At 39.6% G+C, this 26801-nt stretch overlaps 1 protein-coding gene across 6 annotated transcripts in view; it reads left to right on the forward strand.

Annotated features, from left to right (window-relative positions):
• Nucleotides 1–9425: 9425 nt before the first annotated feature.
• The window catches only part of NKAIN2 (sodium/potassium transporting ATPase interacting 2), a 998481-nt gene continuing 981105 nt past the window's right edge, over nt 9426–26801 (forward strand). For 4 of the 6 annotated variants that reach the window (XR_006717547.1, XR_006717549.1, XM_045499460.1 and 1 more), the window contains exon 1: nt 9426–9663. Coding sequence is in view for 3 of the 6 variants with exons in the window: in XM_045499460.1 (XP_045355416.1) it covers nt 9550–9663 (114 nt within the window). In the remaining 3 variants the exon portion in view is untranslated. Of the gene's footprint in view, nt 9932–26801 lie in introns of all 6 variants that reach the window. The other 2 variants (XR_006717548.1, XM_045499461.1) reach the window with 1 other exon arrangement.

Genomic DNA, 26801 nt, shown 5'->3' on the forward strand with positions numbered 1-26801 from the left:
GTGTGCCATGTTTTATTTAGAAAGGAAGCTTATGATACATTTGCATTTGAGTATGGTGATCCATATGTGACTATAACTGATAGGAAAAGTATGTTTTTTATTTTTAGGATTCAAATATCAAACTATTTGCCAAAGGATCAGTAGAACATTAAATCCACCAGAACCTACCTTGGTGAAAGGCTGAAAAAATCAGAGAGAGAAAATAGGTTTGTTAAAAACATTTACTTAAAAATTGACTTCTAGATATGTTGGCCATAGCATACAACATGGAGCCATGATTTCTGGCTCTGGTTTTGGTGGCTTCCTATATCTACACTCCCTCTGTGCCAATCCATTTTACGTACAACTGCAAGGTGAGGGCATAGCTCTTGTCCTTTCTCTGTTCATGGTATCTCAAGGGGTCCTTATTCTTGCTCAAAGTCCAAACTCTTAAAACTGACATTCAGACCTGCTATCCCACCAGCATTGCCCAGGCTTCCTGCATTGCAGCTAAAATGACCTACTTGCTGATTCTGGATCTGCGATATTTCTTTTGTTTTAATTAAAAATTTTTTTTTAACATTTATTTATTTTTGAGACAGAGAGAGACAGAGCATGAACAGGGGAGGGTAAGAGAGAGAGAGGGAGACACAGAATCTCAAACAGGCTCCAGGCTCTGAGCTGTCAGCACAGAGCCCGACACGGGGCTTGAACTCGTGAACCGCGAGATCATGACCTGAGCCGAAGTCGGACGCTTAGCCGACTGAGCCACCCAGGCACCCCTGGATCTGTGATATTTCTACCTCCAAGCCTTGACCCAGCTTAAATGCTCTGTTCCTGATTCATCCAGGGGACAATAACTTCTCTTTGTCAGAACTGCCATGGCCCTCAGCCCTCACCTCTACTGATTTATAATTCTGAATAATTTCTCTTCTTAGAATCTTCTCCCGCTTCGTAATGTTACCCCTAAGGGCAATGTATGTGTTTCACTCAACTTGCAGCTGTTAGCAGGTATCACAGTTTTGCTCCCTTTCTGCTGGTTGCTCCTCCCCTGCACCTGACTCTATTAGCATCTCCTCTTAGAAGAATGAAGATCTCATTCAGAGGAGGGGCCTGAAAAGGCAGGAAGAAGAGAAGACAAGTCACCATTTTCAGCCACTGGAGGACTGGTAGAAAGTAGGGTAAGCGACAGAACTAGGAGAAGCAGACAAAGGGACAAGGGTTTTGTGGTCCTTTTCCCATCTACTCTGGTTGAGGTGAAATTCCTCAATGGTGGGTATAGGTTGAGGGCAAAGTCTAAGGAAGAATTGTTTTTGCCATGTTCTCCACTCTGACAACCCCAGCAGAGGGTGGCAGCAGCAGCGTAAAATTGGCAAGGTGATGTGGTTGGACAGAGTGACTGCCTGGGTACAGTTCTCTAGTGTCCCATGGACTCCTAAGTCATATGGACAGTGTCCAGAAACTCCCTGGTCCCACAGAGGATTCTTGAGTCACGCTGGCAGTGCTGACTGGAGACATACAATGATGACATTGTGACACACAGAGAGTTGGTTGCTGGGCTGAACAGTATATGGCTAATGAGAATTTTATGGTGATTCAAAGTTAGTGCTTATGTGGTTTTGCCAGAGAGGCATATGTGAAAATAAAAATACTTCACGAAGTGGGTGGGTATTTGCCACGTCCCCTCTTCAAGATCAACCATCCCCAGAAGGTATCAAAGGAACAACAATGTTTACCACGAAATACCCGGGCAAAGCCTCCTGGAAGCTTGTCAGAATCACTACCAGGATGGGCAACCGAACCTGAACAGACCTATAAGAAGTCATGGTTCTATATATACTACAGTTCACAGCAAAAGAAGGCAAACACAAAATGCCTTCATCTTTTATCCACCTCAGTATCCTGCTAAAGAATTCATTATTTCTCTCTCAAAAAGGGAAAACAAACATTTGATTAGAATATCATATTTGTATTACTGAACATCTTAACTATAAAAAAGATACAACTGTGTTTAGGGATTTATTTTTCTTCCCTCCAGAAGCTCAAAACATACCACTGTGTAAGGATTTTGAATTAATCCTATTATAAGTAAGTACACTACATCTACTTTCCTAACATTTCTCTTTGTCATTTTCTAATATTCTATTAAATTGGTATTTATTAGGGTTGTAGAAGTATAAACTGGGGAAAGCACAGCAAATAAAGAAATTTTACAGTAACCACATTATCTGTAAAGATACTTTCAAGCTGTGTAATAAATCTTAATTACATGGAAAAAAAAGTAGAGTACATATTACTATTGCTTTACTAAAAACTAATCATTTGTTTAGTCCCATTCTATTGAATGGTTTAAATACTCTATTCCTCATTTCATAATTGTAGGAAATGAGTCCCAACTTTTAACTTGCCCTTGAGAAAGTGAAGTCATTTGAATGGAGAGAACATACTCCCCTTACTTGTCTTGCCCACAGCATACGAAACCTAAAGTCAAATCATTATTAATTAACTTTCATTCCTGAATTCAGAGAAACACTTTCTTTTATATTTAATTAGCTGGTTTCTCTGATACATTAGTAGAAAGGTAACTTTTTTTATTGTGATACAAGAGTATTCATGTCTAAATTTTAATTTTTTACTTATTTTAATGTTCAGGAAACTCTAAGTTCCCTTTAATTATCATTCCATTTAATTATTCAATGGCTAAAAGAAAGGTTTGAAAACATGGTAATAGGTGGTAATCTAGGTCTCCCCCCTTTAAGTAGGGCAGGCTTGCAACCTCCTTGTGACTAGTAGCATAGTGGGGAGGTAGAGCTGGATGACTTTTGAGGCTGGTAATAAAAGGCAGTTCAGCTTATTCCTTGTTGGCTAGAACATTGAAGCCTCTGCAGTCAAGTGAAGTCTAGCTCCTCTGAAGCAGCCATGCTGGGAGGAGGCCAAGCTTCCAGTACAGGCCACACTTCTGCTCTGATCTGCTCTAAGGTCCTGGGCCTCAAACCCTTCCAACCCATTTGCCAGGGAATGAATCTTTAGCGGAGCCCTGCCCTAGCCATAAAGCCACCTCCAGCCTTCGGGTTTTCCCAGCTGGAAGCCCCAGACACCGTACAACAGACAAAATTTCCCCCTCTGTGCCTTGTCTGAATTCCTGACCCACAGAATCCACAAGCATAATAAAATTATTGTTTAAAGCCATTATATTTGGAGTGGATTGTTACAGCAGCAATTAGAAAACTAAGCTTATCTTTAAACTTATTTTCTGATTCTTCATGTTAAAAAAAGTTCAGCACAAATGAGAGGAAAATCAAAAGATGAAAATATGGCTTTTCTAATCTTAAAAAAATTTATTTTTATTTTTATTTTTGAGAGAGAGAGAGAGAGAGAGAGTACAAACAGGGGAGGAACAGAGAGAGAGGGAGACACAGAAGCTGAAGGAGGCTTCAGGGTCTGAACTGTCAGCACAGAGCCAGAGGCAGGGCTCGAACCTATGAAGCCATGAACCATGAGTTCATGACCTGAGCTGAAGTCAGTGGCTTAACAGACTGAGCCACCCAGGAGCCCCTTAGCTTTTCTAATTTTGACAAATGTTTCTATTTCAAAAATTGCATGACTTTGTATGAGATAATTTATTAAAATTATATTACAATTGAGAGTCTACATTTGTAACATAATTGTATTAATATACTTTAAAATATCTCATAATAAATACGATTGAAATGTTAAAAATAATTAAGTTAATGCATGCAAATTATCACCAGCAAATAGGTATTGAGATCCTAGCTTATTCATGGCAATTTACTGGATATTATAAGTAAAATTCACATAAATTATAGATCAAAATAATTTAATTTAGAAGTCTATAACCCAAATGGTATTTAACACAAACAACAAAAAAAGAGTGGTTAGGCATTGATCACAACTACACCTCCGGTTCTTATGCTGGCATAATCTGTCATGTTGGCTTATCAAAATCTTTTCAATGCTTTCTCTGAAGGCCAGCATTTTGGTTAAATAGATACAAGGACTTTTACTGCTAAGGTCCCATAGTATAGAATCTGTCATTGGATAATCATTAGAAATGAAATTGAGGGTACCTGAGTGGCTTAGTCGGTTAAGCATCTGACTTGATTTTGGCTCAGGTTGTGAGATCAAGCCTTGCATGGGGCTCTAAGCTGGCAGCATGGAGCCTCCTTAAGATTCTCTCTTCTCTCTCTCAAAATAAATAAATGAACATTAAAAAAAAAAAGAATTGCAATTGAACTTGCTAGAGAAATCATCACAGAAAAGTGAGAGTCAATGTGATATATTTGTGGGTCACAGTTCATCTTAGCATACTTACTAGGTATTTAATAAATGGGCATTATATTAAAAAATATAAATTACAATTGAAAAGTTTTTTTTAAGAATGATAATAGCCATGAGATACCTGGGTGCTTCAGTCAGTTAAGCATCTGACTCTTGATCTCAGCTCAAGTTTTGATCTCAGAGTCATGAGTTCAAGCCTTCCATGGGGCTACATGCTGAGTGTGGAGACTACTTAAAAAAAAAAAAAAGAATGATAATATCCATTATGGATAATGGCATAGAGAAAATGGCAAGCACATTTCCTACAGTTATGAATTGATAGAACTACTGAAAGGAAATTTGGTATTATTTTTCAAAGGCATATTTTTGCTGATCTAAATATAACTTCTAGAAATTTATCTTAAGGAAGTAATCATAACATAAGCAAAAACATAGCTATAAATTTAAATATTATAAAATAATATTGAAACATTGGAGGCAAACTATCTTGGTTTTTATTGCTGTTATAACAAATCACTGCAAATTTGGTGGCTTAAAATAGCACATATTAATTATCTTATAGTTCTGCAAATCAGAAGTCTGACAAGAATCTCAGTTGGCTAAAACCAAGCTGGGGGCACGAATGCATTCCTCCTGGAGGTTGTAGGAGGCAACCCATTTCCTTACCCTTCCTAGCTTCTAGAAGAAACCTACATTCCATGATTCTTGCCCCATTTCATCCATTTACAGGTTCAACAATGGTGGGTTGAACTTCTCACCTTGTATCTCCCTGACCTTCTTCTTCCACTTCTTCCATTAACATGTTTCCCTCCACCCTACCAGGTGGCAAAAGTTCTCTTTTTAAGGGCTCAAGGGATTAGATTGGATCCACCTGAATAATCCAGGCTACTCTCCCCATTTCAGTTCTTAATTTGTGTTCAAAGCCTCTTTTGGCACGTGAAGTAACATATTCACAGGTTCCTGGGATTATGGTGTCGACATATTTGGGGGGGGACATTATTTTGCCCACCACAAAACCTGTATGTCTAAGAAAATAATTAACTAAATAATAATCATTAAATAAATATTCCAACTAAACAATTGTAATACTTGCTTGCATTGCAATGAATGTTATATAGTCATTAAAGCTATGTTGTATGCAGAATAATGATAACTAACAATCTTAATACGTTACGTATGTGCCAGGCCCTGTTTTGAAAACTTTTCATATATTGATATTTACATAATCCTCTCAACAATCCAATGATATATGCGTATTATTACTCCCCCTACCAGTCACCCCTTAGAGATAAAGAAACTAAAGCATAGAAAGCTAAGTGTTTTGCCTAACGTTACATGGTTGGTAAATGGCTGAGCTTGGAATATGAAGTTGAATTGCCTGCAGAATCCATGAGCTTAATAGTTTAATAGTTAATGAATTGGAGTTATTATTAAGTGCAAAGAAAAAGCAGATTAAAATATATTGTGTACGATATAATCCCATTTTTACAAAAAATGGTTTGTGCAAAAATGGCAGATTATCTCTGGGCAGAAGTATTATGGTGATTATTTTCTTTTTAAATTGTATTTTGAAAATACTATACTTTTTCAAATGCAAAAAAAAATCCAAATTTGTATAAAATACTCAATGAATCAATTTTGTTTGTGATCGTAAAGATAATTGCTGCCTTTATAGTTTTAAACGATAATGGATGGAGTAGAACTCACAGTGAAACTGCTCAGTTGTGTTACAAAGCCAGGGGTAAGCTCCTGTTCTTGTTCAAGTGATTGGGTGTTGAGCAGACAGCAACTGACTTAGTGATAGTGTACCTATTGGATTCCATGAACTGTTCTGAGAGATAAATGAGATAATACATGTCAAATAACCTTGAAAGTTACTTTAAAGCAGAATTCCAAGGTCAACCAGATGAAGATGTGTAATATGTAACATTCTCCCCACAGAAACAAGATACTTAACAAAAGTTGTATCACCAGACTAGTTGAGGAAAGCCTCATATAGCTGAACAGTGTGTGACTATTTCCAAATGAAAGTGCAATTGACATTCCAATTTGAGACATCTCTCTCCTTCATGCACTTCAATAGGACAGTTGGGATTCTCTTTATAGTCTGTTCCCTTAAGGCTCCATGGAAATGGAACAGAAAGGGCATTGGCACCTTAAGGAATGGAACTATATCCCCATCTACAGCACCTTTTCGTAAGTCAGGCTTCGGCTATACTGTATATACATGATGCAATATGAACTTAATTTAGAGATAAAAAAATATGATCTCAATAAAGATGGGAAAAGAGATAAAATGTGTGTGACCATTCTTCTAAATGTTTTAAGTTATCATTTTTGTATGGAATTCCAAAATAATGGCAAAGAAGTATAGTAAAATATCAACAAAGTATAGCACAGTGGTTTGGAAAGTGAATTTTGATGTCCCACAGTCATACCTTCACACTCTAATTCTGCCACCAGGAACATGGGCACCTGAGATCAAGATACTTCATTTCTCTAGGCCTTTCTTTGTGTATCTTTAAATTGACCTTCACACTAGCTCATTGGTCTCTTGTGAGTAATAAGTGAGATGGTGCAAGTGTAGCACGTAAAATAGGTGCACACAGTAAATGCTCAATACTATTCATGTACCTGGTTCAGTCTTCTGATAATAACGTATCCGTGATGCCAGATCAGGAATAAAAGCCCTTGAAGATTGCATTATGTTGGGTTTCTCAAGATGCAGCACTGACACAAGGATTTGAGTGATTTATTTTGGAAGTGACCCCAAGAAGCACTGGTAGAGGGGAAGGGAAATAAGGCAGGAAGGGAAGGAAGTTAATTCAGGGTGCATGAATGGACCAATATGGTCAACCATGGACATTATGGGCTCAATCCTGGTGGGGAAGTGAATGATGTAGACTAGAGTATGTCTCAGAATTTCCCATCTCTGGGTTGAGAAGTTGGAATACTGATCCACCAATTCCCATCCATTATTGGGCAAGAGTTGTTCTCACAGCTGTAACTTCACTCTGGAGTCCAGAACTTCCTGTGGCTACAAAGAGCCTGTAGACAGATCGTCCCAAGTGCTTGCAGAAAGAAGGTGGGCATGTATTGAGAGACAAGTATCCAGGGACTATGGACAGGGCACTTAGAGTCAGCAAGATAGCATTATGCTTTCCTTTAACCTATACAGTCTAAAGGCCACTCAGGCTGTTGGTGGTTTGGTTGCAAACCATTGCAGGATTATTGCTGGATCCACATGCATTGTTGCTATTATGAATTTAAAAAGGTAATACAATGCTTTCCACAATACGGCAGGAGCTTCTTCAATATTCAACATCCACTTAACAGCCTTATTTTTGTTTGGCAGTAAAAAGTACCTGCATGCCAAGCAGCCATGACAGCTAACATGTATAAAGATGGAATAGCAATAACTAAAAGAAACATTTGTACCAGATACCTCTGGCTTCAGTTTTAGCCGGGGTTGTGGAGCAACTATTACCTACCAGACCCCTGCAGTGGGTAACAGAATATACTGGGTTCTCTAAATTCCCTTAAACATTGAAAGACACTTTTCAGAGAAACGCCCATTTACAAATGGGGTGATTCAAAGCAGGCGTTTTCATTACAGTAATAAAATATCTGCATTCCCCAAAATTTAACAAATCAAATCCCTTTTTGGCTCTCTACGACTGACATTTCTGAAAATTCAGTAGCAGGCTTCTGGAGACTAGGGTCCCTATACCCGATTCAATTTCTTTATATTTAGTCGTTCTGATATGTCATAATATTTACTCAAAGGAAGCAATCATTTGGAATCCTTATTTGTGGTTCCCAGCATAACACTATCCTACACAAATGCCATTTCACCAGAAGGGCCAAATCCCATTTGCTATGGAAAGCTCTTTGCCTGACATGGTGGTTTCATCTGTCTTTATCCTACGGGATGTAGGACATGCTTGCTCTTTGGTTTCCTATTCTCTTTCCTCATCAGTCTCAGCTCTTCATTCTAGTGACTCGCTTCCCCAGCGGATCTCGACACCACACCTTCACCTCCAGGAAAAGTCAGTAATACCTTCAGAAAGCTGCCAGGCGGTTAAAAAGGAAACTTGACTCTTGGATTCTGAACACCCAAGCCCCGGGGGCCGCCACCTGGGCCAACTTGCTTCGCTCTTCTGATTTCCACCCGCAGGTGGCAGCAGCGGGCTCCGAAGCAGGTCTCTGCAGGTTTCCGGAGCCTCTGCCCAGCTTTTGGCCGGCGCTCCAGAGCTGGGTCGGGAGCATCCCCACCTTCAGGAATCCATACCCAGCTGGGACGGTCCTTAAAGCTGTAGTCATTGACCGCTAAAATGGTCTCTTATTCTTTAATTTCTTGAGTGCAAACAGTTTAAAGCAACAACGGCAACTCATTGAGTCCCTACTGTCTCCGGTTCTCAAATTCCCCACCAACTCCAGCAGCAACCCGGTCCCTTTTCCCAAGCAGGGTCGGCACTCCACGCTCCGGCCCTTGCAGATCCTCCGGAGCCGCGTGCCGGGCGGCTGGCAGTGCGTCTGCGGCCGCAGCGCGCCTTCTCCTCCCCTCCTCCTCCTCCTCCGCCTCGCGGGCTTTGCAACCGGTCAGGATGCCGTGGCTGCACCCCTGTTTCATCACCCCACCCCCCTCCCCTAACCCTCCTCTTCGTCCCTTCTCCCCAAACACACACAGGCGCTCGCTCATAGTGTTTCAGGCTCGGCTGCGGGACCAGGACCCACGCAAGCCCAGGAAGCCACGGACATGCCGCCCGGACTCTTCGCCCCGCGGGCCCCAGCGCCGCCGCCGCCGCTTCTGCGCCGCTTCTTCCCACCTAGACAACAGCCCCTCAAGAGGCAGCCCCGGCGGGGCTGCGAGAAGTTTACGTCTCTGGCAGGGGCGGCGGGGAGCAGTTGAAGGATCTGTTGTAGGAGGATTAGCACATTGGGGCGAGGGGAGGGGCAGCGCCGCAGCTGGACGCGGCGCGGACCCGGCAGCACTGCGTGCGGCAGCCACCGCCGCCGCCGCCCGGGACCGCGGAGCCCGGACGCCCCCGCCCGGCCCGCGCCCCGCCCCCGCCCGCTTGGCCCCGCAGCGTCGGGCGCAGAGGAGCCGCGGGCGGCGCAGGGAGGCGGGCAGCGCCCCGCGCGCGCTTCTGCCGCCCCCGAAGCCGGCGCGCGGAGAGCGCAGGGCGAGCGCGCGTCGGGCGGCGGCCGCGCTGGGGGGCGTGGGGCGAGCCGGCGCGAGGAGCGGCGGGGGCGAAACTTCGCGGCCAGATGCCTGACGGCGCGGCGGCGCTGCGAGGCTGCCGCTGCTGCCCCTGCGGGCCCCGGGCGCGTCTCCGCGGGCGGCGCTGCCCGCGGCGCGGCGTGTGCACCGAGCGAGTGAAGGTATGTTTGGCGGGCGCGGCTGGAGCTGCTGCCGCCGCCGCCGCGCCAGCAGGTCCTAATGCCTGTCACTTCCCAGGACACTGGCAGCAGCAGCCCGGAGCCCCCGAGCCCTCGGCAGGTTTGCCTGTCCTTCCCCGCGATCTGATTGGATAAAGTGGGGGCTCGACGGTGGCCGACGTGGGACAGTCTGGCTGTGGCAGGGGTCTCGGAAACCATGGGTTATTGCAGTGGCAGGTGCACGCTTATCTTTATCTGTGGCATGCAACTGGTAAGTGACACTTGGGTCCTCTTATTCTGTAATGCGCCTTTGAGATACTGGGCTGGGGAGTGCGGTAATGGGTCTGCCATTGATTAGAATGGAAGGAAAGATAAAAGAGAGAAGGTGACAGATAGATTGCCTATGTTTAAAATGATTTCAGGGAGAGGCACTGTGGGGTACAGGGGAGGTGAGCCTTTCCACCCTCACCTATTTCTGTCCCTCTGAAGACAGTTTGGTAGGTGCGGGTTAAACTTGTCTTTAATTTCTTTAAGCAAAGCAAGATGTATCTCTTGTTCCTTTATGCTTTGCATTCCTGTTACTGTAACAACGTGGTTGTCACATATAATTTACTATACAGGTGTTAAAACAGAGATATGGAATTTTCGACTTTTCTTCTATATACTAATTTTTTTTTTGCAGTATCTTTGTTTCTTCACTGACGTGTGTTATTTTTCAAGGAATATGTTGTCTTGTAAGTATAATGCTCTAACAGACCACTATGTAGGGCAGATGGTATCCTTACACCAGTCTGATCTAGAAGCCACATTGAGTTCTAAAAGTATGTAGATTGAAGAGAAATACTTAAATGAACTCAGTAACACCACTGCCATAAACTGAACCAGTAGTCTTTACATCGCAATTATTAAAAGCAATTCTAAGGAAAACTATTCAATCTCACATTATGTGTGTAATTGCTCCTGAAATAGAGATATTGTCTGATCCTATAGGATGGAGAATTATATATGCTTTTTGAAGAATGTTGTATGTTTGCAAAGAGGCAAGAAGCCAGTAATGGAAAACATCAAGTCTATGAATTTAAATTCTCTAAGGGCAGTCGAAGGAGGGGCTGAGGATAGTTTAGAGGTGAAAAATCTACTGTGAGTGGTTAATTTGAAGTGGGAGTGCTTGCCCACTCCTGCTATCAAACAGCTTTCCTTGGAAAGTATAGATTAATCTGAATAGCCACCCACATTTCCAACAATTGTTTCATAAAGGCTGAAAGGACTACAGGATTGAAGGAGATTTCTGAGAGCCCAATCAGTAAAGTGTTCAAAAGAGCAAGGATTTCCTATTGAAACTTCTAGAAGAATTCCTTAAGTGGTCTTCATTGTTTATCAATTGTCTTGAAGCCCAAGAGTGTTTGCTTTGTTGTTGTTGTTGTTGTTGTTGTGTTTACTATTTAGCTGAAGGAGTGCTTTTTGTTGCATATCGTCTTGGGGTGTTTTCCTTCCCCAGTAAAGTTATCTCAAGATATGTATTTTGATCTATGAATTTCTTAAGGACTTGGTTTTAAGAAAAAGAAGGTGGAACTATAAATATAATTTTAAGAATATAATATTTTTTCAGTGATGTGTAAACCGGTTTATTTCTCTTTTCTGTATATTAATTTAAGTTTTGCAGTGAAGGATTTTTACTCTTAATGATAAAGCTAATCAGAACAATGAGTTTACTTTGTTAAACCACTGGTTAGGCCAACTATGCCAAATTGTATAAACGTTATCAAAACATTCCTGTGTTCATATATGATTCAGAAAAGAATACATTTGCTGATTCACTGTGTAAAAACATAAAACTGTGAGAACGAGTGGGTGGGTAAGAGTATTCTTTTGCTCTTTTCAATTAAAAAAAAAATTAAATGTGATTTAATTTTTAATTGTGTAGCATAGTAGGGCTTTATTATGGCAATTATAGGCATTAGATCCATGTGACATGTTGTGTGATGAATACAAACTTCTCAAGAACTTAAGAATTTTAGAAACACATAGATACACGAAAAAGAGACCTAAAGGTACAAAATGGCACAATAAGGCTAAAGATTCCTGTGTGTGTGTGTGTGTGTGTGTGTGTGTTTATTTATTTATGTGCGTGCAAATATGTGATGGTGTATTGGAGAAGTGCTACATCACTTATGAAACAAATTCTGAATCAAAGCTAAGTTTTGTAACAAAATAAGAGGCAGTTGTAATCTAAGGGTGTTCAGTCTAAGCAGGTATACATTTGAATCTTAAGGATGCTCTGTAAGAATCATGTGATTTTTCCCATTCAGACTTTAAGTGCCACCAGGCTAATATAATTAGCAGCCATGTTAATGCAGATGCAGAACAAAAAACAAAGGACGAAGAACATTCATTGCTTTGATAAGGTGAAATGACCACATTTAAAAGACCTCAGAGATTCCTGGTGGTTGTTGCTTTGTAGAAATATGGTATTTAATTTTAAATAAAATAATTTCTTTGCAAATTAATAATTGCAAAGCACACACACGCTATAGATGGATATATGTGTTTTCCTTTGCTCTTGATAGACCTTTAAAAACTTTTTGTATTATGTTTGAGTTATTATGAGTAGAAGTGGTTTTATAAGTAGCCAGGTTTCGGGAGTCAGTTATGACTCAGTACCGTTGATTGATACAAAAGTTCACCTAGTTTTGTGTACTTCCGAAGTGTTTAGTGTGCATCCCGGTAACATTTGGACATGTTTTTTGGTAGTTATACAGATAAATCTTAGATACATTAAAATTAATGAAAGCCAGAAATAGTCTAGGACAGAAACTTTATTAAATTTCCTTGTTAAGTAACTTTAAGTTTCTGGAAACATTTATTTCCAATTCTGTAAGTGGGGTATCTCTATTTTAAATAGACTTAAAGAAATATTTATGTCTACATCAACTTGCAACTGACCTTTGTAGAGGATGAGGTAGCTCGTAGGTATGGTGGAGGTGGGAAGCTCATTCATCAGGTTATTATCAGAGCAGACACAGTGTTTGATCTTTTAACAAGTGATGGGCAGAGACAAACTCTCCAGAGAAATTTCTCTATCAGGATTCTATCTTAGCTTTTAATTATAGTAAATGTGCATTTAGTTTAATATTTGTCAGACTACAAGTGTGGATAAACATACGTTCTTTTAAAAGTCAGGAAATCAGTTTATAAGACAAGAATTTAGAATTTCATGCCACAGAGATTCAATACAAAACTTCCATTTTATGAAAAAATATCTGCCTCTATGTATCATAAATTAAAATCTTTGAGATGTATGGTAATTCCAACTTCAGATTTTAGGGTGATTGGTATGAAAAAGGGGGTGATTTCTGGAAACAGATTTGTTCATGTGTACGGTTCAAAGTTTAAGCTCTTAATCTCAAGAAGGTAATTTTCTTTTTATCATTGCTGTCCTTAATGCTCAGAAACTGAAGATTTCAGATAGTGACAAAACTCATCACTGCATTTGCTGTGTTGGATATAGTGGCACAGGACAAGAATAGTCAAACTTCTTATTTACAACTCAGCAGCTGGTGAAAAAGTTTCAGCTGTTTTTTTTTTTTTTTTTTTTTTTTTCTCTCATTTTGTTCTTAAGTGTTTGGCTGAATCAAAGAGTAGTTTATCTAAATATTGCAAAAATTACTCAGATAATTCTCAGTGAAGACCACTTAGTTGTTATAATATCGAAGAACATAACTTATTTTAGTTTCAAAAGACAGCTTTTTTTTCAGGGAAGAAAATTAATAATTGTCCACATTTTTGTACACCAGATTCCTCTATGGCACAAAGTGTGTGTGCCATAAACTACTAAAAGTACACATTTATGTTTAGCAGATTAACACTTGAAGGTGCCATTCTTGCCATGTGCTTTATGAAATATTGCTAACTTGGAGCAGGTGCACCTAAGAATTGTGTTAGTATACTTGCGTGCAGCTGTGTGAAGAAGCACATTTGAAACTTAAGAATGATCTTTAGTTTTACCGAACAGTTACTTGATACTGACCAGTTACTAAGCATTTTTAGAAGTACACATTTATCAGAAAAGAAAGCCCTGAATGTATAAATGGACTAAATAGAAACAATCTTATTATAATTATGGAATACTTTGGTGCTGTCAGTTCTGACTTTGTGCTGTGTTCATAGTTACATGGACCTTTGTTACTTTTAAAAAAACAAAGCATGATGTGAAGTGACTTGAAAATTGCTGGTAGAATCTTAGGATTTACCTCGGATACTTTTGACATGTTTGGAAATTCCTCAGAAGTGTAGAAATGTACCTGCCGCAAACCTTCCCTAGTGAGATAATTTAAAATTTTAGATTTATGAATCTACATATGCCATTGCTAATAAAATCTTGTGAACATTAAATCTTGTGGACTAACGATTTCCATATAATGCTTCAGAAACTTATGATGTAAAAATATGCTAAGAATTTGCTAAGTTATAAAATAACTTTCTTCTTTCCATATGTTTTCTACTTTTGCATCCCAGCATTGTCTTGTGTGTATGTGTGTGTATTTTTTTTAGATGTTCTTTCATTCTGATTCAGTACTACTCTACTCTAATGTTTACCAAGAAAGATATAGACACTCCTTCCAGTGTCCAGCTCTCTTTCTTGGTTCACAGACCAAGTGGCAGTTCCTTTTTTTCATATACCCAAAGTTTCAAAGAGCCAATCTGTACAGAGCTGTTCCCCTGCTTTCTCAAATAAAGGCTTGGATGGGCAGCATCCCCTGTGCAGAATGCCAGAGTCATCCCTGGCATGAAGCCCATAAGTGGGCAGTGGCCCAGAAATGTGAATAGGCATTGCTACCTCCTTTTCCTTCTGATCCTGCTTTATTTGGGGGGCAGATTCTCTACTTGCCCAATCAAGAATTTTGGAATGGCAGCCAGGGTCTCCTTGAAATAGGAGGTCTTTATTTCTTGTTCTGTTTCCTTTTTATGCATGTGTGTGCTTAACAAAAATGAAATCCGAGACAGAAACACATTTTAACCCTTCTAGATTTATGCCAGAAATAAAAATATTAGAATTATGACCTCAGTTGCATTCAGTATTTGTATATATTCTACTAATGGCCAAAATTTCAAAGGATATACTTCAGTTGTATATTATTTGGTAGAATTTCAAGCAGCTCAGTGTAATTTTTCCAAAAATAGTTTTTGAAACTAATATTGCTAATAATGGAAAATTTTCTATTTCCAGGACCTACAACACTCAACTGTCATACATCAAATACATACACAAGAAGTATTTCTGTTCTATTTTTTCATCTATGTAATGAACTCTTCCAATTTTGGCCCCCGCTCCTCCCAGAGAACTGGGTTATTGTTTCTTTTCAATATAATGAAATACATAGTCCATCGAGATACAGTGTATCTAAGGTTCCCTTTCCCCTGTAACAACAGTAGAAACAAATGTTATATTAACACTTAATTTCTACATATAGAATGGAACTAAGTGTGTGAAACTTTTGTTCCTAACAATTCCAAGGAATTGAAGGATATTTAAAAGCTATGAAGAAATAAGATAAAATTATATTGTTTTCTTTCTCTGGGTTAAGGTAGCAATGTAATTTTAAACTGGATTTTTTAAAACTATTTCAGGTATATTTAGATTGGAAAGTTCATCACTATTTAAAGGAGTTACTTGCTTCATCTTCCTGAAAGCAGTGTTTTTCATTTTTGCTTAAACTCTAACCCAGGCACTGGGTCTAACAAATAGAAACATTGGTGACATTAAGTCTGGTGGAAGCTGTAGACTTTTTTTTTTTTTTTCATTCAACCTGGGATGTAATAAAGTGACTTATGCTAATAATTTTCACCTTTTAAGTTAATTATGGATCACATGCTAACTTTGATCTTTGTAGAAACTCTTTTTGAAAAGTTACGACAGACTTTTTTGTGTACTTTGAAAAAAAAGTTGTGCTTTGTGTTAGCTTTAAAAATCTATCTTTGTAAAATACTTAATAATGAAAACTGTTAGCATGTATTCGAAGCTTGTTTTGGGCTAAATGCTAAATGAGTGTTTTTTTTTTTTTTTTTTTTTGTTTCCCCCCACTGATTCCTTTCCAATAATTCTACAGCATAGGTAATAGACACTAATATCCTCACTTTACAAGGGAGAAAATGGAGATTCAGAAAGTTTTAAGTGACTTTTCTTAACTCACTCTCTTAGTAAGTGATAGAGTTTGTGCTCAAACCCAGGTCTGTCCCACCTAAAGCCAGACTGAGCTTCAGGAAATCCCTTCCACCTTCCAGGTAACATGAAAGGATACAGCTCTCCTAGCTTCCATTTCTTTTACTAACAAAGGCAGCATCTACCTACTAATTCCTGTTGAGCCAGTAATCAACAGAAGCCTAAGCAGGCTCCTGGAGGGCTGTTGGTACCAGGCTTCTGTCCAGGCCTGACAGGCCCGGGTAGACTTGGGGTTTCACAACTAGGAGTTGCTGGTGCCTGGAGTAGGGAATAAAAGGAGGCCCCAGCCCCTCACAGTTAGCTTTGCTTGCTGTTCACACTAGATTTCAAGTGTGCCCAAACAGTGCAAGACATACTTATAGTTCTGCCCTAGAAAAGTGAGCCCTCATGATGAGGTTGTGTTTCTGTCATTTTTCAAGGGGCAGGGGTTTGGGGAGGGGAGAGTTACAGCTACTGTGTATTTCAGGCCAATTATTGAGAAATAAGCCCAAAGTATGAGCTGGGAACTTTGATATGAATGTTTAAAAAAAGATTCTATGGGAAATTCTTGTTCCTTTTGAAACCAATTTCTGATGAATTGCTAATGCAGAGTAATGTTATGTACCTGTTGTTGTTGTTGCTGTTTTTTAAAACATGTCCCACATCCTAAATGCATCCAGACTACTGATTGGTGAGAATATAGTTACAATTAATTGTTGTGGGAAATAACCTGGAGTAATAGGTTGTTTGAGATAAGAGCCCTTGTCTGTCTTGATGGTGCATCAGAATCACCTGCAGGGCTTTTTTCCAAATCAATGGGGCCCACCCCAGGACTTCTGGTTCAATAGGTCTTTGGGAGGTCCGAGACCTGGAATTTCCATTTCTGAGGAGTTCCCAGGTGACAGTGACACTGCTGGTGAGGGACCAAACTTGGAGAACTACTGACATAAAACACAGGTCTTCACTTAGGGTGTTACGTGAATACACGAACCTGTTTCTGAAAATTTTCAACCCAACTAGATAATTAGCTCATTCTTCCTTTGGCCTGTTATTACGTGAACAAAAAATTCTTCAGGAGCAAGTGTGTCTATTTCTGACTTCTAGCTTGGTCCTATTCAGAAGTTTAAATAAGGGAAATAAATGGAAGATCTTTTCGCAGCATTTGTGTCTTTGTAGTGAATAGAGATCACGAAAAATCTGAAAGGGATTCAGTGCCTCCAGCCTATACGCTGTATGCCTGTCACGCTGGAGCAGATTTGGTTCCTTCAGTGGCCTCTCTCTGCTAACCTAGCCCCTCAGTCTGAATTTCTGGAATAGCTTCTCACTGTTGCCAAGCACAACCTTGCGGGGGAGAGAGAGAGAGAGAGAGGAAGGGGTGTGCTGGGAAAGCACTGGATTCAGTGAGGGGGCAGAGTTTTCAATACCTAGCCAGCCTTCTGTACTGAACTACCAAATAACTGTCATTTCCTCCTTTGAAGAATGAGGCAAATCATTCCTGCTTAAGGAGCATGTGCGGGGGGGGGGGGGGGGGAGAGGGGGGCTGGAAGGGGTGAGGAATGCTCAAAGTTTACACGTGAAAGAGCTTCACACATGTGAGAAGAGCTTCCTAAACTTGATATCTAGAAAATCTTTGTAATTATTAACAGTTGAATCTTCCAGAACTGTTCCCCCAGTGGCAGTAGGAGTAGTTATGGGCTGTTTATATATCATTTGGCCAGTGGCCTTAGTTGTAACATCTGATTTCTTGTAGAAACATTTCTTTCTTTCTTATCATTTGAGGGGAAATGTAAATAAGGATTATAACACTAGGTTCAGATTATTTGAAATGCATATGTGTCTGATATACCTTGTTAAAGTGTTCATTAAGAATTAAATTTAAACTTAAACAAACCAATCAGCATGGTCCTTCCTCAGGCTGGCGTTTCTAGAATTGTGTTCCATGGGCACAAGTTCTGCAAAATGCTCTATTGCACATGAGCTCTGAGGTTAAGTAAGTTGTGGGATCTGCAGGCTTTATCCTCTCTCCTACCCTCAAGGGTCACAGCACATCTTCGAAGCTCCTAGAAGTCCTACACGAGAGAAACTCCTGCTTAATTCCACAATTTAACTCCACAATACTTATAAAGTGCTTTCAATGAACCAAGGACCTCTTTTCCTTCTATCCCCTATTAATCTTCCATGGAACTAGCATTTTCAGAAACACTTTTAAGTGAAATATTACTCCAGGCTAATGATGCACCCTAAAAGTTAATAATATTAAATTATTACCTAAACAATATTTAAAGGCTAAAAATTCAGTATGGAAACTCTTAACCTACTTAGCAAGTATTTAACAAAATAGTAATACATAGAGATGTTTAAGAATATCCAACACTATTATCACATAATTAAAGTAACTGAAGGGGATCTTGTTTTCATATACTTGGCTATTATTTTTCCTGTATTTACTCGAGTTTCTTGAATTATGTTTCAGCCACTAAAATCACAAATCTTAACTTTGAAACTCAGGTCTGACTGGTAATGGTACAAAGAAGGTAACATGTTGCAGTGGGTTTCCAAGGATATTTGGAACTTGAGGACCCTTGGGGGAGGGCATCTGCTGAAGCACTTTGTTATAAAAGTTGCAGGTGAGGAGCAGTGCCAGCAGCCTACTTCTGACCCATGCCTGCTCTTCCAGCATGGGACCCTAAATGTCTGTCTTTGCAGGGCTGGTGGTAAGGGGTTCTCCTACTGACTTTTGTTTTCTAGTCAATGCACACACACTAAAACAGTAACACATTTAAAAGCCTCAACAATGTTGTGTTCTTTGAAAACAAATGGGTCTTAGACTGGAATAGAGGAATCAAATCTCTTCTGTTAACAGAAGTCTTTGTATGCATCTGTATGATGCTAATGACACAACAGAATAAGGAGGTGTTTCAAAGGAGGCTGTTTTAACTGACAGCCATGTGTCGAATGATAGATGGGTCAATATTATGTCTGAAATGTTCAGGGGTAGGGAATTCGTATGAGCCTACTCTATAGGAGCTTCTAGCCATAGGAGATATGCAAGGGAGATCTACTAGAGTATTATTTTTATTATTTTTTAAAATATTTATTTTTGAGAGAGCACAAGTGCAGGAGGGGCAGAGAGAGAGGAACAGAGGATCTGAAGCAGGTTCTGTGCTGACATTGGTGAGCTTGATGTAAGACTTGAACTCACAAACCACGAGATCATGACTGGAGCCAAAGTCGGATGCTCAACTGACAGCCACCCAGTTGCCCCTAGAGTATTATTTTTATAAAGGACAGTTTCTGATGTCACTAGGAAATGGAAAGTGGGGAAAACTTTTACACGTCCCAAGGAGAACATTACAGCCTAGTAGCTAGCTGCCTCTGTGATCTTGGCCCCTGGAGAAAGGCTCTGCTGACCTGCCTTGGCATTGAGCACTTCCTTTGTTATGGCACCTGTGGTGGTGGAAGGCAGCTTGCTCCTGGAGGTCATAATTAATCTCTGTGAACACAGGGATCCTCACTTCACTTTCTCAATCTGTAAACTAGGGGATAGTTGACCTATAGTAGATGGTGTATCTAGATGCTACCTATTTGCTCCATTTGATTTCTCTGAGGTGCAGATATGAGATAGAGTCTGTGGGTGTGTTTAACTCCAGTTATTGGGAGCGATGGAATGAGCCACATATTTGAAATCTCTAGAAACTGTTGTAGACTTGATAATACACAAATGTAAAGAGCTCTAGGTCTTTTCCCCCCTTTTCCTCCTTTTTAAATAATGTTTGCTTGGGGTGCCTGGCTGGCTCAGTGAGGAGAGCATGTGACTCTTGATCTCAGAGTTGTGAGTTTCAACCCCACGTTGTGTGTAGAGATTACTTAAATACATAAAAATTAAAAAAAAAAGCTTGCTCAAAAATTTGATGACAACCTATAACTTGTGATTTTTCTAAAATATTGGAGCTATGTATAGGGTTATGTATTTCTTACCCTTATCAGTAGGGATTAATGGAGTTTCATTTTTGCCCATCTTTCATAAAATGTGGTTCTATTTTATTTGGTCAAAGGATAGTAGTTAAATTATGACTGTTCAACAGTGTTTATAAACCTAAGTTTTGCTTTTATTTGGCTTGGTATTGAAAGTTTTCTTCTTTCTTCTAAAGGACAGGGTTGGGGAGGAGGGGAACGTTAGGGAGAGGTGGCTGGGTCCTGAATGTCTAAGGGTTAAAAGGCAAATACTACTACTTTACTTAAAATGATGTATACATTTTTAAAGGATAGTCTAGTGAAGTCTGTGAAGATGATTGCAAATTCATTAATGAGTTTTCTCAAGAATGTATTTCTGGTTTTATCTACAACATTCTTGAGAAGTTCCACAAGCTCTTAGATACAGGGGACACTGCTCTCCCAGTTTACTATTTTGTAGACTGTCTTGGAATAGATTTTTTGTTCAAAAAAACTGTCCTAAAAATCAGGCAAATGGTATAAGTTCAGTTTACATTTAGTACGTGAAAATCTTATAATAACAGTGTTTAGTGACCTTTAATTATATGCCTCTCTTACTTTAATTCTTAAGGGAAACCTGTTGGTTTCCACTTTCTTTTCACAAGAATGAGATAGTGATGATTGCTATGTTATTGCACTTACTTTGACTCTAGGGTTAAGTACCATAGCAGCCTAAAATACGAGCTTTTCCCTTAAGTAGAGAAATAAAGCCCAATGAATTTTTCTGAGATTTCTATAGCAATTTGATGCAGACTTTACATGCAAAATAGTTCTGTTGTTGCGTGTAAGCCCATTTTTAAATGTAATCTTTCATAATGTGAATAAGAATGTTACATATTGAACTTTAATAGGAATAGGTGGACAAGTGTTAGCAAACTTGCTGAGGCAGAGGCAGTGATCTCAGTTTATATAGGAGGGATTTCAATTTTTTGGTTGAATAGTAATCTGTGACATAAAAATATCTTCTGTTACAAAGTCTTTGGGAGCCTGAAAGTCTCCCTCATGTGGTTTGAGTGCAGCAGTACATTACTGTCAGAGGCTGAGAAGCAGCTCTATCTAGGGCCCTGCCATGGGGCGTTGGCAGAGGAAGACCCAAGGAAACTCTAGGAACCGACCTAGAGTTGATTCCTAACCTGCAATGGTGTGTTCCAGTTATGATTGTTTTAAAATGAACAAATGAATTAATGAACAGTGGGAGGAAATTAAGTAATTACTAAATCAGCTTCAAGAGGAAGGTTTTATGAAATGTCCACACATGAATAGCCTAATGACAAGTGCTGAGTAAATTAAGTGTATGTTTCTGTCCTTTTGGCAATTAGGATATGGTCTAGCTGAAAGGAATGTCAAGCTGTGTTTCTATCACGGATTGATCTAATATTTAGTGGTTGTAATAACTGAAGATTAGTTTAAATTGCAACCTGATCCTTATTATTTATTTACTTATGAAGCCGTACTACTTGCTTAATGTGATAGCACTTAAAAATGCTTTACTGTTCTCTGTTCATTAGGTACTGTAAGATTGTATTTCAGCTTACTATAAAGATCAGTGTTGGGGAAAAATAAATGTTGATGTAAACTGGGCCATTTTTTTAAAAAATGTGAATTCATGTATTTCAAATTCGTATTATTTAGCTTTATTTGCTGCAATTGGTATAACATTGTATATCCCAAAGATTTTCTCAGATCAGAATGGAAATAATACAGTGAATTCTGTCTTTCTATTTCACATCTCTCTCCACAGCAGTACTTCTTAAGTGTTGGTTTTTTTTTTTTTTTTCCTGCATGATAGGCTCTTTTGAGAATCAATGAAAAATTATGAGCTTTCTCACCAGAAAAATGCCCATACAACTTGAGGGGATTCACAGATTTCTCAACCTGATACGTGAAACTTAAGTGAAACTGCTGATAAATGTTTCCTTTCCTTTTTTTTTGGGGGGGGGGGGAGTCTACCATTTTATCAAGATACTTATTGACAAATTTAATTCAGTTACTTTGCGTTTTGTAAAACATTTTAGGAGATTTTATATATATGCTCAATATATATTATTCAATGTATATTTGAATATATATATGTTCAATATACATTATTTATAATGTATTGTAAAGATAACATATACACATATGTAAGTGCATATGTGTGTGTGTGTAATTCAAGGCAGAAGAAGCAGAGTCGAGCTGGGCAGTGGAAACAAACCAGGCCTTTGTCTAGGAGATTAAATGTTATGTGTAGTTACCTGCAGTATAACATGGGAAGATAAGAACTGTAAAGGAAGTAAGAATGAAGTACTATGGAGATTTGAGGCAAGTGGTCAGTTATGTCTATATAGGCTGTTCACGCCAAGGTTTGAAGCGCTGGCATAATTAGACCCTGGGGAAAAGAGAATCCCAGGAGGAAGAAATGATGGGGGTGCCTGGCTGGCTCAGTCAGTAGAGTGACTCTTGATTTTAGGGTTATGATCTCAAGCCCCATATTGGGTGTAGAGCTTACTTAGAAAAGAAAAGAAATGATAGGAAGAAGGTGAGAATGAAAGTGTATGCATGGGACATTGACGAGTCAGGTTTGCTGGCAAGTAGGGGAGAATTGGGAGGTGAGGCAGGGAATGAAATGGGCAGGGGTGCAGTTTGTGGATGGACTTAAGCACATTTGGAGGGAGTTTAAACTTTATAGGTAGGGTACGCAGTTGTACAGATGTAAATTCTCCAGGTGAATGGCACAGTTCCCCATAGCGGGATAAGAAGCAACACCAAGTGAGAGTGAAAGCCTGAGGTTTGGAGCAAGCTCTGTGGGGGAATGTGAGGGCAGAGCAGCGATAACTTAAATGATGGCTAAATTGCATCAAAGGCCTTATTGAAACTGGGTGGCATGCATTTGCAGGGGAACTAACTACTTTTCCGTCATTCCCCATCTTTCTAAGAATTGGAATGCAAAAGCAGAAAATGGAAGTTTCCTTGTTCTTAGATTGAACAAAACTGAGGGTATAGGAGGGCTCTAAGGGGTCTTGAAATATGAGTTAGGACTGGGTGACCATGAGTAGGATGTCAGAATCAGAATGGAATGGGTGGTTAGATTACTGGAATGCTGTTGCAGATGTTTGAGAACAGAAGGTGGGTTCAGCTGAAGGGAGATAATAGAAAAGGCAGTTGTATTAGTGGTTGTGGTGAGATAATATGTATAGGGGTTTAGGTCTTGGACAGGAGCATTGCCTGGGGGGGATGCAGAGGCCCTTGATTGGCTGGTGAATTGGGTGGAAGGTTCAGTGGTGAGAAGGATGACAGGCCATGAGGACCAGCTGATAGAAGAATCCTCACTGTATATTTTGGCTTTATTAAAGATGATCAGAAATAAGGGATGAAGAGGAACACAGCCAGAAGGAAGAAGAGTGTTGTAGGGATTATAGGTAATTGTGAGAATTTGGGGAGAGTTTGGTGTGAGCTGGCAATTGGAGCTGGAAAAGAAGGGTGGTTAGTGGGATTCAGGAGGATGAACTAGAAGAATTGAAATGTTTAACAAGTATGTTGAGTGGAGTGATGAAGGAAGGGAAAGGTAGGTTTCAGGTAAGGCGGTTTCTCAGCTTCTGCAGTGTTGGCATTCTGAACTGGATCATTTTTTGTTGCATGGTGCAGTTCTGTGCATCACAGGATGTTTAGCAGCATCACTGGTCTCTAGATGCCAGCAGCATACTCCTGGTTGTAACAACCAAAAATGTCTTTAGACATTGCCAAATTACAAAATAGCCCTCTTGCTGAGATGCACTGAGCTAGAGCAAAGCCCTAGAAAGAGCACTTAGCAGTAACAGCAGGTTTTCTTCATACTAAATTTGGAGTTGTCTGGAGAACAGTGGAGGCGATCATGAGGGAAGAGTAGCTTTGAGCCCAGCCATTGTGCACCTGTGACAGTCAAGCCCTATGCACTGTGGCCCTGGGTGACAATCATTGAGAGCTCTATAAAAAGTCAATACCAGCTTTCCTTCCCTCAGCCCCTTGATATTTGGAAATAAAGTTTTTAGGGAAGTAGTCTAGTCATGTAGACATTTTGAAAACTTCCTAGTTGATTTTTATTGTGTTTTGAAGCAGGTAGTAAATGAAGAGAGCAGGCCGGTGGGTTAGCAGCTATGGAGGTGTGGGGGAAAGTAGGAGGAAAGGAAAAGGAGATTGGGAGATAGGTTGAGATGTATGTTAGGGACCGGGAGACATACATTAGGAATTGGGAAGGTAGTTTGAGACATCCAGTAAGCATTTGTGGGAATATCTACTGGGGAGGCACTGCTGAATCTAGATTCATTTGAAAGCGACTTTTTAGGGCCAATTATGTGCTCAGCCAAGCCTTTGCATTCTTGGCTGTTTTGCTCCTTTTAGTTTGCACCAGGTGGATGTTATCTAAAACCTGGTGAATTTTATGATCTTTCCTTTGGTGCCAGTGAAGACTGTCCATGAATATTTGACACTTCTAATTTGTGCTCTCAACTCCGATAGTTGCTGAAATGTGCACATACTATATGTATCTTCATGAAATGGCTTAATTAAGAAAGATTTCATATGAAGAATACATTTTAATTATGAGATAGACATGTAACTGTTCATATGAAGAGCAAGATACGAAATTTTAGATCAGAGTATGAGTTTTTAATTTAATAAAAGATTTGGATAAGAGTTAATATGACTGCAAGTTAAAAAGTAAACCTTTTTTAAGGCTCTAAAGAAATTTGGAAACTTCCTTATATTATGGAAATGCACAGACACACACACACACACACACAAATTATAACCACTGCCTTTCACAAACTTAAATTAAAAAATGCTTAAGCTATTAATATTCCTTAGGTGATCCCCCAAACCCAGAATATTCAACAACGTTTTAATATTTGATATCCTGATTCACCAGAAGGCCCAGTTATTGCTAAAGAACTATGGCAAGACAGCAGAGATTAATCTTTTAAATTATCCTATCTTATACTGTATAATTTCTCTTGGCCCAACTTGATTTCTTTTGGTAACGCAGTCTTTTGGTGGACTCTGATTTGTATGCCTAGGGCTAGGAGAGTAAATTACATGACTTCTTGAAGGTCCTTTTAGCTTGAAGATTTTATGATTAAATCTTTCATTTAAAAATTGTCTCTTTCTGGGAGATCCAGGCTAGAAAGTACTTTTCCATCTTCACATTTGTATAGAGATAAATTAATATATCATCTCATGCAGTTTTCTTAATACAGTACAGGCAAAATAACAGTAATAGAGGGAAGAAAAAAAACTAACATGAATACCTCAATAAACTTAGCACCAGATGCGTACGATAATTGCAGTTATGTGCAATCTTCTAAAGATGTACGTAGTTCCTCTGAAAGTTTAGTTGTGTGGAAGGTGTGTGTGTGTGTGTGTGTGTGTGTGTGTGTGTGTGTGTGCGTGCGTGCATGTAGTGGATGCAGCGGGTGTACAATGGGAACAAGGAAGAGAATAAAAATGATGCTGTTCAGAAGAATTGACTCAGGTGTGTGGATACATGTAAGAAAAGGGAAGTGGGCTTTCCTAGAATACACTCTGCTTTCCTTAGCACATTGTCCTGGATGTGGTCGGTTTTCAGCAGGTCCTATTAACTGGATATCCTCAGTGCTTAGGGTGAAGAGCAGGAACCTGCATAAAGCATCAATGCAGAATGAAATAGAGGCAGAATGGAGAAGACTACTGTATTCAGATGGAACCGGTGGAAGTTTAGGTAGGCCAGATTGCAATCATCCCCACTGGAATTCAGCCAGGACACACATTAGTGCATGCTACTTCCTGTCTAGCCTAATTAAAGGATTGTTGAGAACTAACAAAGTTGGCTGACTTGCAAAAGTCAGGGCTTGCTAAAATTTGTAAGCTATAAGTGCTTAACAGTATGACCTAATTTTTATGCCGGGGTCATCTTATTAATTAAAGTTTTCCAATCATCTAATTAGAAAATACAGTCTGAACTGAGTCTGGAGGATTCCCAGCCTTCCTTGCTAATTTAAAGAAAAGTGGAAACAAAGAAGAACAGCACTCAATTAAAGCAATGTGATGGAAAGCTGGGTTCTGGACATGCCTTCAGAGATGCGCCATACCAGCGGGGTAGTTATTTAGGGTGTACTTCCAGTAGAGACATTAAAGGGACACCAGTGAGTTAGCTTTTAAATGGAGAAATCTGGGCCAGCCCCCAAATTAACTCTTGGACTAGAATACGAGTGCACACTGGAAAGCTGGAAGGCATGACCAACATTACTGATTTAAATGAAACAGTTTGCTCATTGATGTTATGCCTTATTTTTTCAGCTCAAATAGTACTTAGTCAAAATAGCAGAAAGAGAAGGAGTAGTCTGATAAGATTGTAGATGATTACGTGACACTTAAGTACATCTTTTCTCAGGGAAAAAAAAGTGGATAAAAGATTCTGTGTGTTTTCTAAAGGTAAAGTTCTGTAGCTGAGATGCCACATTTCAGTCCTGAATTTAGTCCTGGGGTTTATTTCTCATCACTGTCTTTATTTGTTCACCATGCTGACAGCAGTGCTGTATCTAAAATTGGGAAGAAAAAAAAAGACCTCAAAACATGTTATTGAACAGCTATTATGGGCAACCCACTGGACTTAGCAGAAGGTATTAAAAGAAGGACAAAAAGGATGTGGCCAATGTAGAACATACGTGTGCCAGTGGATATCTGGCAGTTGAGTGGTCACAGTTACTCATTTTCCCACTTACGTAGCTGAAATCAACTCAGTATTTCTCTGCAGATACTAGTAAATGTATTATACAAAGAATATTTTTAAATAAAGAGTTTATCTCTTCATGTTTAAACAAAAAGGGTAAGAGAGAACTTATAATTTTTATTGAAATTTAAAAAAGAAGCTGCCTGTATTCTTGTCTTGATCCATTCTCTAGACGCGTGTTTGTAGAACATTTCCCGTTTACATGTTGTGGGACACGGATATTCCCTC

Source organism: Leopardus geoffroyi, chromosome B2 (genome assembly GCF_018350155.1).
Source record: "Leopardus geoffroyi isolate Oge1 chromosome B2, O.geoffroyi_Oge1_pat1.0, whole genome shotgun sequence".
Classification (NCBI taxonomy): domain Eukaryota; kingdom Metazoa; phylum Chordata; class Mammalia; order Carnivora; family Felidae; genus Leopardus; species Leopardus geoffroyi.